Source organism: Antechinus flavipes, chromosome 3, assembly GCF_016432865.1.
Source record: "Antechinus flavipes isolate AdamAnt ecotype Samford, QLD, Australia chromosome 3, AdamAnt_v2, whole genome shotgun sequence".
Lineage (NCBI taxonomy): Eukaryota > Metazoa > Chordata > Mammalia > Dasyuromorphia > Dasyuridae > Antechinus > Antechinus flavipes.
In genome coordinates this window covers 386838007-386852260 of record NC_067400.1, presented here as the reverse complement: position 1 = coordinate 386852260, position 14254 = coordinate 386838007, and the positions used below count along the sequence as shown (strand labels likewise).

The following is a 14254-nucleotide window of genomic DNA, read 5'->3' as shown; positions in this document are numbered from 1 at the left end:
AACTAAATTCAGAAATTATAATTCCAAACAAATTCTACAAGCAGCAGATTTAAAGGACTTCAGCTATTAAAAAAAAAATCATTTTCAAATGAATAGCCCAGGATTACTCTGCAACTATGAGTAATTGGGGAAAAAAGAATCGAATAGGATATTCCAAAAGCTGAGCTCAAGATCCACTACACTGCTACCCCACACCCCAGGTGGCATATCTTGAAAAGCTGGGCCTAATTATCACTGAAAAAAAGATGGAACTTCAATTAAAAAGGTATTTGAGGAGTCATTCTTACAAAATAAAGGTGAATAGCATATGTGTTGCTGACATTCTTAATAAACACAAAAATGGAAAAATCAAATTCTTTTAAGAACTAAGCAATGAAATCAAGCACACTTATAGGCTACTATAAAAAAAATAAATTGAAGGATTAAAAAAAAAAAAAAACCCAAAGGCATTTAAAAGAAACAGACTAAATAATAAGATGGTGATCATTATCATCAATCTTTATTAAATACCTATGTTTTAGGAACTAGGGATACAAAGCAAGACACTGTCCTTGAGCTTATAATGACAGATGGGGTTGTACTGGTAAATATTAAACCAACTCTCCTAAGGAAAAAAAGTACTGTGACACACTTTTAAGTTTTAACTTAACATTTTCTCCATCACTTTCTTCAATCTAGACAATCAAAAAACAATAAATGAAACCCTAATTTGTGGCAATTGTCAATTTCTAATTAATTGTAAAATACCCACACTAAAGATTTTACAATTAGCTGTGAAGAGTTGGTTCAAGTGTGCTCTAGGATACTTCAGCTGCCAGCACCAAGGGTAATAGGAGAACTAGACAGAATATATTGACCTTAGAATATTACAGTAAGGACAGGGACTAGGACCAGGTCTCGAGAATCAGAATACAGACTGTCTCCCAACATACATTGCTGCTTCATAAATTAGTATCTGAAGGAGTCACAATAGAAAGGAAAAGTATTTTGTTACAATAACTATGGTTTTTATTTGGCCTTCAAACTAAAATATGTACAATGGGGAAGATTCTAATTTTATAATGTTATTAATGGGGACAAGTTTCAGTAGACAGAAATTGAGGTTTCAACCAACTGTTAGTATGGAAAGTGGATACACACAATCCAAGAGTGAAAGAAAAATTTAACTTCACTACAGAAAATCCAATTCCATCCCCTAAGTACACCTTTTACAATTAGTTTCATGGAAGAACAGCACCTTTGATAGAAAAAGCAGTGACTATGGAATCAGAGGACATGGGTTCAAATACTATCTCTTACATTAATACCTAATCAAGAATGTTATGAAAGTAACAGGTTTCTCAGGATCTTGGTTTAACAGTAAAATGAGTAGAATGGACTATGTCTACTGTCCCTTCCAATTCTAAGTCTATGACTCTAGGAACTTATTTACTAATGATCAAATGAAATAATATGCATTAAATGCTTTGCAAACCTTGATATACTAAGTGTTTATTATAATTACTAGTTATTAAAAAGGTATTGCATTTATAATATGTTGGGTGGCCTAACTCCAAAATCACTATCTGGCTCACAGAGAACACTAAAACCAAATTTGAATTTGCATAAATGCTCAAGCCCTTTTTATGTGTCCAATAACAGCTTCAAGAGAACTATATTAAATACAGACTTTCCTCTTTTTTAATTCCACTCTATCACAGTTTGATTTATATAAAAGTTCTAGGCAACTTTTGTAAGCAAAGCCCATCTTTGGCTTTTATACTTTAGATCCTTAAAATGTTATACTAAAATCAGGAAATATAGAATGAAGACCAAAAAGGTAGAGTGGGTGAAAGCTATATAGGAAAGATGATCATTAACAAAATATGGGTCTGGGAAAAAAAAAAAACAATTTACATTCTAGAAGGAAAAGATAGATTAGTGTGACATTTGTGACAGATCACAGCAGCTTCAGGTTCAAATAAGATAAAAGGATAAATCAAGGGAAAACATGTGCTTTTTAAGGCAGAACAGAGTATTACATAATAACAGCCTTAGATCAATGCTATGACTATTAAATATTTCTTTGCAGTTTTTCAACACTTAGTGAAGATGCAGCAGTAAATACAAGACATAGAAATTCTTACTATATTTAGCTTTCCTAACTGAATAGGTTTTTTAAAAACTCAAAAATGAGCTAAGATTTTTTTTATAAAAAATAATTTTTATTAAATTTAATTAACACATTTCCCCCCAAAATATGATGACACATTTATTCAGTAAACAAAAGTCCTGCTTCTAAACTAGAAAAGATAAGTGCATATCAGTAAAGCATTGGTAAGATATCCCAGGAAGTAATATTTTATGTGATTTTTTTTGTCTTTTATTTCATATTATAAAACTTTATCCAGTTTCTCAGCTTCCCCAATCATCAAAGTGACTTTGTAATAGCACCTTGTTGTTTCTCTTCAAAGCCATAACAAGCAAAGAAGTTGTGATTTTTCCCTTTCCCTAATATAGATATTCTGGATTGGTCCAGTCTTTGCCAGAGTGTTATATGTCTTGCAGAAACAGTCACAACTTTGATAAGAGAGAGCTAACAAAATGGGCAGCAGAAATGAGAAAAACTGAGAAAACAAAACCTGTTGGATTAATTTTGCACTAAGGGACTAAAGCAGCTGGTTGTTTTTGTTTTATGGACATAGTCTTTCCTTAGCCAGAGAATACTGATTTATTGAACATGTGTGCAAATCTGGCTTCTCCAAGAGTCAAAGCAAAAAAGTTGAAACAGAAAGTACCAAGAAATGATTGCCTGGACAGCAATGACAATATATAATGCAGTTTTAACAAATGTGTTTAAAAATACACTTGTGTTTCTCAAAGTCCTTCATTCTGAAAATATGTATAGAATCATTAAGTCTTTGAATAGCACCTCAAAAGTTAACAAGGAACAAGGAAAAAATAGCAGTCTTGAATATAAAGTACTGGTTCGATATCTAATACTACCCAGTTATATGTTCAGAATAGGTTGAGAAATGCATTCTTATGGCATACTAAAGGATGGGTAAAGTCTGTTCTGAAAAAAAGGTTTAAAAATCCAGGATGTGTACAAGAATCCACAGGGAAACATAGGAAGTTACACTATCAAATATTTAAAAACATATACACATTTGAACTTGTTTATACTGAAAAGAATGCCAAAATAATGTTAAATAATGCCAAAATAATAATTTCCTTAAGATCCTTAAGGGTGATCATATTCACCATCCTGGGTCATAAAGCAAATGATTATTCACAGCAGTTGCATAAAAACTTTCTTTTTTGCCAAGATAACTTATACAGTTCCATATGTATACAACAGCTTTCGAGCCATTCCCATATTGCCACTACTTTGATAAATCAGTGACAAGTTATATGCAATATCTCTTCGCAAATCTAACTGGTCGCTTTCAATACCCTAGGACAAAAAAAGAGAACAAACATGGAAAATTCATATTTTGTATTGTCAAATATATCTGGAATAACAACATAGTATAAAATGCAGTTTTAGAAAGTAATTTTTAAAAAATTAGCTAATAAAATTCAGACAGTAATAAAAAAATAAAACTATATAGCAATCTGAAAGTTTGTATCAGTTAAGCAAAAAGAAATCATTTGCTCTGAATTTTAAATTTTATATCATCAAGTAGAATTTTTAATTGTATTCAAGTTATCAGAAGCCTTTAGGATCTCAGACACCACACATTTATGTTTGTAAATTCTGAGTATGGCTGTACTCCACTTGTGGAGGTCCATGAATAATATGGATTTCAACATGCTCTATTTTAGTGAAATGCTTACTCCAAACCAAAGATGACTCTGTTTCTGATTCCATATAAAAATAGGGTCTTAATTTCCTAGGTATAGAAAGTCAATGTTTTCTACTTTATAATATTATCAAATGTTTATAAGACATTCCATAGTCTTCATATTAGAAACTGAAATAGGCAAGGTAACCCTTTACCAGATTTTACCTGACTTTACCAGACTACTTTTATTTTTTCTCTAGGAAGTGTTATACACTTGCAACTGGCAGTCCATTTCTTATTTCAAATATTTCTACACCAGGGAAAACACTGGATTAGCCTTCTCAACAGCTCTTCTCTCAAAAAAATGATTGTATTTTAGTAAAATTATACATATAAAAAAACTTTTTATCAAATAAAGAGGAATCTTGCAATTTTTATTGACTCTTTCCAAGGAACATGTGGTATAGCTGGAAAGAGCACTGAATTGGATCAGAAGTGGCTTCCAAATCACAGCTTTGCCCCTTCCAAAAGTGTGAAGGATAACTGGAAAGATAAGACATTTCACTTCTCAGAGATTTAATGTAAAAATTAAGTAGTCAAAATTCTTTGCTCTCATTAGGTAGTATTTGTTATAAATTTTGATTCTTTTGTCTACCATTCACAATGACTAGCAAAGGGTTTCTTGGTTCCCGAGCTTATCTAAAAAATAAGTTTCTATCTACTAAATATAAAAGCTTTGTAGCAAAGAATCAAAGAGGTAGGATATATCTAACTGGAAAATCTTATCTCAATTTAGTCATGTAGTTAAAAATCCTACATATTCTCTCAAGATATTTTAGAAAATAATGTGTGAAAACTATCTCAACAATTTAATTCAACAGGACAGAATTACTGTTTATGTTTTGAATTCCACCTAATATACAGACACTAAGCTAAAATGGAAAATACTTATAAAGTTTTCTGTGGACTCAAAAACATTGATGTTTTATCTTCAAAGTAAGAGCTGGTTTGCAAGCATAAGAAATAAAATTCTAAATTTTTTAGACTCCTCATATTTACAAAAAAAAAAAAAAAGAGCTATTTTCTCTTCAAAATGAATAATGACTCTATATGCAATTAAGCTAGAGGTCTACCAGCTAACTCTTATGGCTACTACCTTACCACATCATAAATTCAAAATGTATATGTTCCTGTACATCCCAGAATACTAGATTTCTAAGACCTAGACATTTAAAATTTATTTCTCAATAAGCCTGTCTAACCTAGAGTATCATAAGCTATAATTTATTATACTGAGTATGCCATGAAACTTGGCTGACTAAATCCCTCTTAAAAAAAAAAAAAAAAAAAAAGAGCTGAAGATTCAGTTTTGAAATGATAGCATATTGTACCTCTAGTTCAAGTGGAGGGAGCTCAAGAGCCTTTTGGTAATAATGGATTGCAATATGCATCAGCCCCAGTTGGTGAAGGCCACGTCCCAGATTATAAAATGATTCCTGACAAGGTCCACGGAGACTTAGGTACCGGTTAAGAAAGGAAAATCCCTACAAAAGATAAGTAACATTTACTATTTCAAAAATAAAGAAACAAAAAAATCCAGTCAAGTGCCCTCGAAAATGATTCTAATTGAGAAGATTAAGCTACTTGCAATGAAATCATGAAATAAGAGTCAAGGAATCAAGCCTCCAACTCCTATGGATTAGCTTGCTCAATGTGAGATTGCAGCAATTTTAACTATGATAACATGCCTAGTAACTAGGAAAGAATGTATAATGACAAACCAGAATAGTTTACCCTTAAAAGGAAACTCTTGCTCTAGCATATGCAACTTTCTGGTGGTTATAAGTCTCTTTGGTAAATTAAAGTCTAAGACTTCTCTCTTCAGACTTCCTATGGAGGGTCTCTTAAGAGTGATTTTACTAAAAATCAAATTCTTTGGGAGAATTCTCAATAATAAATACAATAAAACCATTTCCTTCTTTGCCAAAGGCCTCCCACATTTACTCTTTATATAACGCTAAAAATATTAAAGAACTAACTATTCAGCAGAAAGGGATAACTTAAAAAAAAAAAAAAAAAACACCTTTTCTTAGAACAAAACAATAACAATTGGAAAATCCAAACGAGGAAATATGAATAATTATACTTCCAAATGGAATGTCAGGTGATTGTTAAAAGATTTCCCTCAAATTTCAATATTAATGAATACTCCAGGATTCATGTAACTTCCCATTAAAGAGGTATTATGTCTGATGGAATGGAGGTTAGCTACACTTTTTATGTACATAATAAAGGAATTCATGTGTATATAGTAATATCGATTATGTATTCTTCAGAAACATGAAATCTATTACACTACAAAATTAGGCTACTGCTGTGAGAGAAATGTCTTAACAACAGCTTGTAACATGTTTTTGTTTAGAAAGTGCTTTTTTTCAATACTATCTTGTGAGATAGAATGATACAAGTGTTTATTTCCAGTTTACATAGGAACACAATGTGACCTAGAAAAGTTACATCATTTGCTTAAGTCTATGTAGTAAATGTCAGAGTTAGAAATCAAACTCAGATTTCTGATATCATATTATCTTTCCAATATACCACACTTTTTCTCATTTGGGAATTTAAATTAAAACTAGGAGATAATTGAGATTATATGAAAACAAAAGCCAGAAAAAAAGAAATATATTCAGAGATGAATCCACTTAATAGAAATGATCAGATTTCTTTTTTGACATTACTAATGAAACATTTATTTTTTACAATGTGAAGAACTCAAATCTAACTTTCCAAGTATGAAAATAGTGTAAAAAACTTTATATTTGAATTACAACTTCCAAAACATTTGGAAGCAAATTAAATATAGTCTGTTTTTTAATGCTCACCCTGAATTTTTCTATTTTAAAATCTTAAGGATAATTGTTTCAGTCTTTCACTGAAATAAAAAGAAAAAAATAGATAGATAAATATGGATAGTAAGATAGTAGAATTGACAAGTATAATCTTACTCTTATCTAATAATCTAAAAAGGCTCAGAAGTGGTTACAATCTTAGAGTAAATAATAATTAAACATTTTTTTAGCCTCTTGTTTTGTACCCAAAATACTTAATGTAGAACACTAAACTTACAGATCAAAGACACCAAAAAGTCTAAAAAACCAAATTATGAAGAAATCAAAAGGAATTACCTGTACAATAAGTGCGTGCCTTCTTAATACATACTTCTGAGATGCCATGTGAATAAATGTTAATCCTATACAGAGGCTATAGAGAGGTTCATGTGGATGGGTGCGAAAAGCCTGAACATACTGACCTAAAAAAAGGAAAAGAAAATTATGATTTGAAAAACATTTTCACAAATTCAATTCAACAAACATATTAAGAGCCTTTGCTGGATGCTAGAGAAACAGGGACAACAAATTAAAATGTCCTACCTTCCAGGATTCAACTGGAAGACCCAATATGTGTACAGGGAGATTCAAAGTGATTTTTAAAAATGTACAGTATTAATACTGAAGAGTAGAGGGAGGGGAAGGAACTACCAGTGATGTTAACCTGAATTAGACTATCAAAGAAAAAAATAGATGGAGATCAGAGAGACTATCAAGATAGGATATAAAAATTTGGCAGCTTGATCTAGAGTAAGGGAAAAGTAAGAGTCAAGAATGATTCTGATGTTAGGAACTTAGATGACTAAATAGATGTCCTCAAAAGATGGAGTAAAATCTGGGAACAGATAATGTATTCTATCTGGGTTATGGTATGTTTGATCCGTCAATGGGATGTCCAAATGGATATATCAAGAAGGCAGTTGGCAACAGAGAGCTGGAATTTATGATGGAGAAAGCTAGCTCTATAATCTAGTCACCTATATAGAAATAAAGAGTTAAGCCCTTGAAAGATGATGAGCTTACTGAGAGAAATGTTGTAGAGAAACCACCGCCTACATTTAAGTAAACATGATCATGATGCTATTCCAACAAATGACATTGAAAATGAGGTAGAAAAAAAATCAAGGAGCAAAGTCACAGAGCTGAAAGATGGAGTGTCTTGTTCCTAGAATAGCAAGGAAGCCAATGTCATTGTGTAAAAATGTGCACTGAAGAAAGATGGTGTAAAGAGACTGGAAAAGGTAAGAGGATCTAGTTTAAGAAGAATTTAGAATAGCAGAGGATTTTGTATTTGATTCTAGAGGTGAGTAGAAAGGTGTCAGGGACTTGCACTCTGGAAAAATCATTTTGATGGTTGAATGGACTGGAGCAGAAAGAGACTGAAAGCAGGCTGGCCCATCCCCTACTGAAGGTAAGTTTGTTCTCTTGAACTTTTTGTCTTCTTGCTTAGTTTTAAATGTTTTTCTTTTTTGATCTTCTTATAGTAATTTGCTATCATTTTAATCAATTTTCCCTGAGATTAAATACAATTTTAAAAAGCACACACACAAAAAAATCTTGATGTAGCTGTTATTTTTTAAAAAATCAGTTTAATTTAAATTCTTCAGATCAAAAATTCTTAAAAAATAAATTTAAATCTAATAAACTTATTTATCCCTACCCATGTGTAGGATATATACTAAGCTCTGGGCAAGATACAAAAAAAAAAAAAAAACTCCATCCATGCACTAATGAGAAATTAAATCTGTTGACACTTTTGAAACTTAAAATGCAAAATTTGAGAACTAAACTATGCAGTTATTAAAAAAAAATTTTCTGTTATATATTATAAAACTTGGATAAAATAAATTTGATATACAATAAACTGGGGAAAAGCCAGTAACATGTGATGATGAACTTACCAAGTGCATGTTTGAAACTACCAGATACAAATGCATTATGTCCATTTAAGACACACAGAGCATGATTATCTGGGTTTTTGAGCATTAATCGAAGACAAAAACGATGGTGTCGTACATCTTGTGAATGCATAGTAACTTGATTAAAGATGTTCCACAGCTGAGGTTTATTCACATTTTCCATGAGCATAATCCTAAAATTGAAACAAAATGAGGAAGGTAAGGAACAACATTCAAAGAAACACAATCATCCCTCTGCTATCCTATCAAGGAATCAGTCAATAATGTATTCACAATAGTGAACTATAAACACCACTATCAAGAAAAGTAGAGTGCTGCAAGCTTTTGGACAAAATCTATTCAGTGAAAGCTCTTTCCTGGGGAATGATATAGGAATTAATTTTTTTACAATTTTGGGACCATCTTTTAAATATACATATGAACTTAGAAAAGAAGCAAAAAGAAATTGTTTTAGTTTAATTGTATGCTGTACTTCACCAATTCATACATGAAGTTAAAAAAATGAAAAACCCAGCTAACATTTATATAGTGCAGGCACTGTGCTAAGGGCTTTTTACAATTATCTCATTTGATTCTCAAACTATTCTGGCAGGTAACTTAAAATGATAATGATAATGATGATGATGATGATGATGATGATGATGATGATGTTGAAGTTGAAACCAGCTAACATTTATAGTCTTTACTATGTCTAGGCATTGATTTAAGCACTTTTTACAAACATTATCTCATTTGAGCCTCACAATAACTTTAGAAATGGTGCTATTTTTATTCCTATTCTACAGCTAAGGAAACTGGAGCTAAAGGAAATTAAGTGACTTGCCTAGATTCATACAACTATTATGTATCAGAAGCTGGATCTGAACTCAGATTTTTTATCAGGTAAAAAAAAAGAGTAACAACTAAGAGAGACAAACTCAAAAGCTAATAAATATAATAGCCTTTCTAAGACAAAAAACCTAGGAGACTGTAATCATAGCAGTAGGGTCTCACCTGATATAGTTGTATGCTTTTCTAAAGTTTTTGTCCAGAATTGCAGCTGAAAGACCAAAGTATTCAAGCTCTTTGCGTTTCTGCCTATCATCATAAAATGAATAATATTCCAGAGAAGAATCCACCAGGAGTTCAGCTTCTTGAAATCGGGAGAGATCACACAGGGAATAGATGGCCTTCAACAGCAGGTTCCACCAGTCATCTTTTGTCAGGACACTTGTAAGTACAGCAAATATGGCTAAAATGACAGTAATTTAAATAAATGAAGGATACGGTTTCCAAGAAATAAAAAGGATTAAACAGAAAAAACTGTACTTCAAGGCAAACCTAAATGTAGTATCAAAGCCTCAAGTCAATAAATAACTCTTTTATTAAGTGTTTACTATGTGTCAAAGACTGTGCTAGGCTCTGGCAATATAAAGGCAATATAAAAACTAAGTAACTAGTCTTTTCCCTCAAGCATCTGACATCCTCATCAACGGATATATATGTGATATGAGAAAACTATAAGCAAGTAAATATATTTTTATATGAGGGGGACTTTCCTATAATAATCTATACAAAAGATGACTCCAATTGATTTTCTGGTATCATACACACACACACACACACACACACACACACACACACAACACACACACACACACACACACACACCAAAAAAAGGAAGAAACCATTATTATAATAATTATATAATAAAATAAAATAAATTATATTATAATATTATAATAATTGTGCAAACACATGCCAGATTCCAAACCTGTCAAATTTTTTTTATTTTAGTAAAATTACATGAACACAATTTTTTAAACAAATGTAATTAATTACCTTTTGCATCACAGTTTGCTGTCTCTTGGTCATTGTTATCTGATATTTTGTCTCTAGATACTTTAATCAGGTATAAATGTCTTTCCCCAGACTTGGAACTGGATATCAAACACACCTGTGCTCTATTCATTGCTACCTAAAATTAAAAGCAACAATTTGAGGTTTTTCATGACAATAAAGCTTAATCTATTATCCATGTGTAATTAAAAATAAGTCAGTGTTAAAACTGCAACTTCGAGATTTTACCATTCAGAAACTAATAAAGAGCTTCTACTTCTATGAATAATCCCAACACAATCTAGAGCGTGATCTGAGATAAAGCTAGAAAAGAACATTAAAAAATGTAGTTCTGGCTCCATAGGCAGGAGGGAAGGTAGATCAGTTAAGTTTTGTGGGATCAATAATTTGTGGTATTAAAATTATATTTGTAAATATATTCTATTCTGACTTTTGTAAATATTAGCAAAAATTTAATTGTAACAAAACTGCTATTGTATAGCTTTATTTACTATGATTTAACTTATCCAAAACAAAAATTCCCAAGTCCATATTTGTTGGAATTTTTGAATTATGTACTTTTGAGTACTAAAGTTCATTTTTTCCCATTCATTTTTTTCCAGTCACATTTGCTTATAACCAGATTTGTGTGTGAGCCAAGGCGGCAAAATAAGCAAAACCCATATTCCATATTAAATTCAGGACCTCTTGTGACTCTAAGATACAAATTAAGCAAAATAGTCATTAACCAGAGAAGTGACTTTAGAGTCTTTCTAGTCCAACCACTGGTTGATCCAGCTTGACAGCAATCCTAATAAATGCTTATTCCATCTGTCTGCTTGAACATGAAGGTCAAGATAGTACAGAGGACAGAATGTTGGATTTAGAATCCAAAGACCAGGGCTTGAATTCTGGATCTTAGCACCCACATGACCTTTTCTGTGCCTCAGTTTGCTCATCTATAAAATGAAGGGGTTAGTCTATACAATCTAAAAAGTCCCTTCAATTCCAAATCTTGGGATTCCTTTCATGAATTAACTACCTTACAAGGCAGCTCATTCATTGTCACAGCTCTACCCTCCAGCTCAACTCATCCTCTTCCTATACTTACTATCTCTGTGACTTCTTAAATGTAATCTTTCCTCCTTGGTCACCATTCCCCTATGTGCATTGTCTTTCTTTTAACAACCCTCTCTGCACTTGTATCCCCTCCCCAGCCTGGCAAAGTTAATACTTAATTATTTTTTATTCATTCATTCTATTGAGTCAAAAATCTACTATTCTGTACTTTCAATTCATTGGTTTTAATTACTTACTTTTAAAAGCATTGCTAACATGGTAAGCAAGGTATCCACATACCCATACATTTTGCCTTGTGAGTACAGTAGTGTGGAACGATGGAGCAATAACTTCAGTTCCTAATTAAGTAAATATGAAAATGACAAATGGTAAGATGACTATTCATTTTTAAATCAGTTTTAAAACTTTAAAATGTTTATTTCACAAATTATAGCCATTAAGATTTGATTCAAGTCCTACATTCTATAAGAGATCTTTCTTGATCTCCCTATTTATGGCTTCCCTCCGAGATGACCTTCCATGGTTCTGTATATAAATGGGTGTTTCTGTGGTGTTACACTATGAGAATAACTAATAAATTACAACAAATGTTCTGGGGACTATTTTCATTGAGATATAATTAGAGCCAGATAAATAAGTAAAATCCAAGTTTTCATTTCAATTTCTAAGAACACACTAAATTTAATGCATTCTAATCAAACTTTTGAATTCAAATTTTATTACCTTATTAATATATGGATATAAACTATATTCTCAAATGTCTTTTCAATGCCTCATTATGGCATGGGGATAAACCTGGGTTGTCAAAAGATAACGCTGTTGGAATGTAAAATCTGCCAAACACTCATTTGAAAATACTTTGATTAGAGTCTAAGCAATCAACTTTTGTATCTATCACACAAGAATCCACTCTACAGTTTTGTTACCAACACTGGGTTTTCAAGTTAATGATAATCCAAGTAAGTGACCTACTTAATGAAATATTCATAAAATTTGGAAGGTCAGAGAATTTCATGGCTATAAGAAAAGACCCCAAGGAGAAGTTCATACTATATATTTGAAAATTACTCTATAATGTAATATTTACTTTGTCTTTTCTACTTTTTTCATGTTTCTACTTTGTGCCCCAATTTTCCTTAGTAATAATGCAACATACATTTTACCACTGAGATTAATAATTCAAGCATTGTCATTCTTTTAAAAATTATCTCTATTTTTTCTTATGCTAATTCAGAAGAAAAAGTTGTTTCTATCAGTTGGAAAAATTTCTAAGGCTGGTGCCAAGAAAAAAGTGAAGTATAGAAAGGCTTGTGACTAGGTAAGCTACCAGGCAATAATTTTTGCCACAAATGATACATTAATTTATTAGAGTATGGCTAAAGTAGTGGATAAAATATTGATGCCAATAGAATCATAGATTCATTTATAGATTCACCTTAAAAGGAATTATATATGTTTCACTTATATTTATCTTAACTACAAATCACGTTATTATTTGGCTTAAACTGTATGGAGAGTCAGAGATTGGGAGAAGTAGAAAGGGATGAACACTAAATATTATATAAAAATAAAGTAATCCATAAAGTATAATGCTTATTTGACCTGCTGTGCAGCATTTGCATCTTGTGCCAGAGTATCTGGATCATACATGGGTTCCAGGGCCTCCAGAGCTTTTTCAGGACGACCCAGCTGCTGTTGAAGAGTGGAAAGGGAAATTCTTGCATCCAAATGTAGTGGAGCCAGGTCAACCACTTTGCCATAGCTTTCTGCAGCACGTTCCATGTAACCTAAGGCCTTCAGACATTCTAAAGAAACATAAAAAACAAAGTTAAAACAGAAAGACCATAATTTTACATACTCAAACATAAAAATTTGACAGTTTCAATACTATTACTAGAATAGATTCCCCAATCTACTCTCAACCCAAAAAGTTATGTTCATCAAAAAGTAGGTTTAAAAAAAAAAAAAAACAGAATTAAGTACAAGATTGGAAAAGTATTTTAACACTGAAAGGTTATATTTAGTTAATTATGATATAGTTGTAAATAAAGCCAATATATGTATGATCAAATTATTTAAATTATTTGAAATAAATATTCAAAAAATAAGGATGTAACTATGGCGGAGTGGGATGATAGCAAATTATTCAATCATGATTTTGTGCTGGTTTTCTCTACCAAGGATCATGATCTTGAGGCCAAAAATAACATAACCAAAAAAAAGGGGGGAGGGGGTTAAATTCAAGATAATTTGAAGAAGAAATGATAAGACAGCACTAAAGTACCCTAAGTTAATAAAAGTCACCAGGCAAAAATGTACTCTATTTATATGTATATATACAAATATTTGTACATTAAAGTACTAATCAGGTTTGATTGCTAAGTCACTATAAATGACCTCTGAAAGACTTACAGAGAGTAAGACAGATACCAAATACAAGGAGGTAAGCATATGTTCCAAATGGGAGGAAAAAAGGAAAGAAAATGAAATCTATAAACTACAGGCCAATGATCTTGACTTCCCTTCCAGGAAAAACTTTTATACTATTTTATAAAATGGATAATTAGTAACAACTAGTAAAGGCTGCAGAGTCACAAAACCCCAGCTTGGCTTAATCAAATCAAATCAATCCAGCTACTTCCAATTTATTTTTCAATCACAATTACTAAACTTTTAAGTTGGAGGAATGCTACAAATATTAATGCAGATCTGATCACTGTCATTTCCCTACTAAGAAAATCCAACTCTAAACTGGCCTTCTAGCTATTCTTCATATATA

At 31.6% G+C, this 14254-nt stretch overlaps 1 protein-coding gene across 1 annotated transcript in view; it reads right to left on the bottom strand.

Moving 5' to 3' along the window:
- Positions 1–477: 477 nt before the first annotated feature.
- GTF3C3 (general transcription factor IIIC subunit 3) overlaps positions 478–14254 on the bottom strand; it is a 36832-nt gene continuing 23055 nt past the window's right edge. The window contains exons 12-19 of the mRNA XM_051985968.1: positions 13078–13280; positions 11712–11813; positions 10399–10534; positions 9571–9808; positions 8560–8750; positions 6956–7080; positions 5159–5311; positions 478–3436 (exon numbers count right to left, since the gene is read on the bottom strand). Of these exons, the coding sequence (XP_051841928.1) occupies positions 3314–3436; positions 5159–5311; positions 6956–7080; positions 8560–8750; positions 9571–9808; positions 10399–10534; positions 11712–11813; positions 13078–13280 (1271 nt within the window). The 3' untranslated portion in view covers positions 478–3313. The remainder of the gene's footprint in view (positions 3437–5158; positions 5312–6955; positions 7081–8559; positions 8751–9570; positions 9809–10398; positions 10535–11711; positions 11814–13077; positions 13281–14254) is intronic.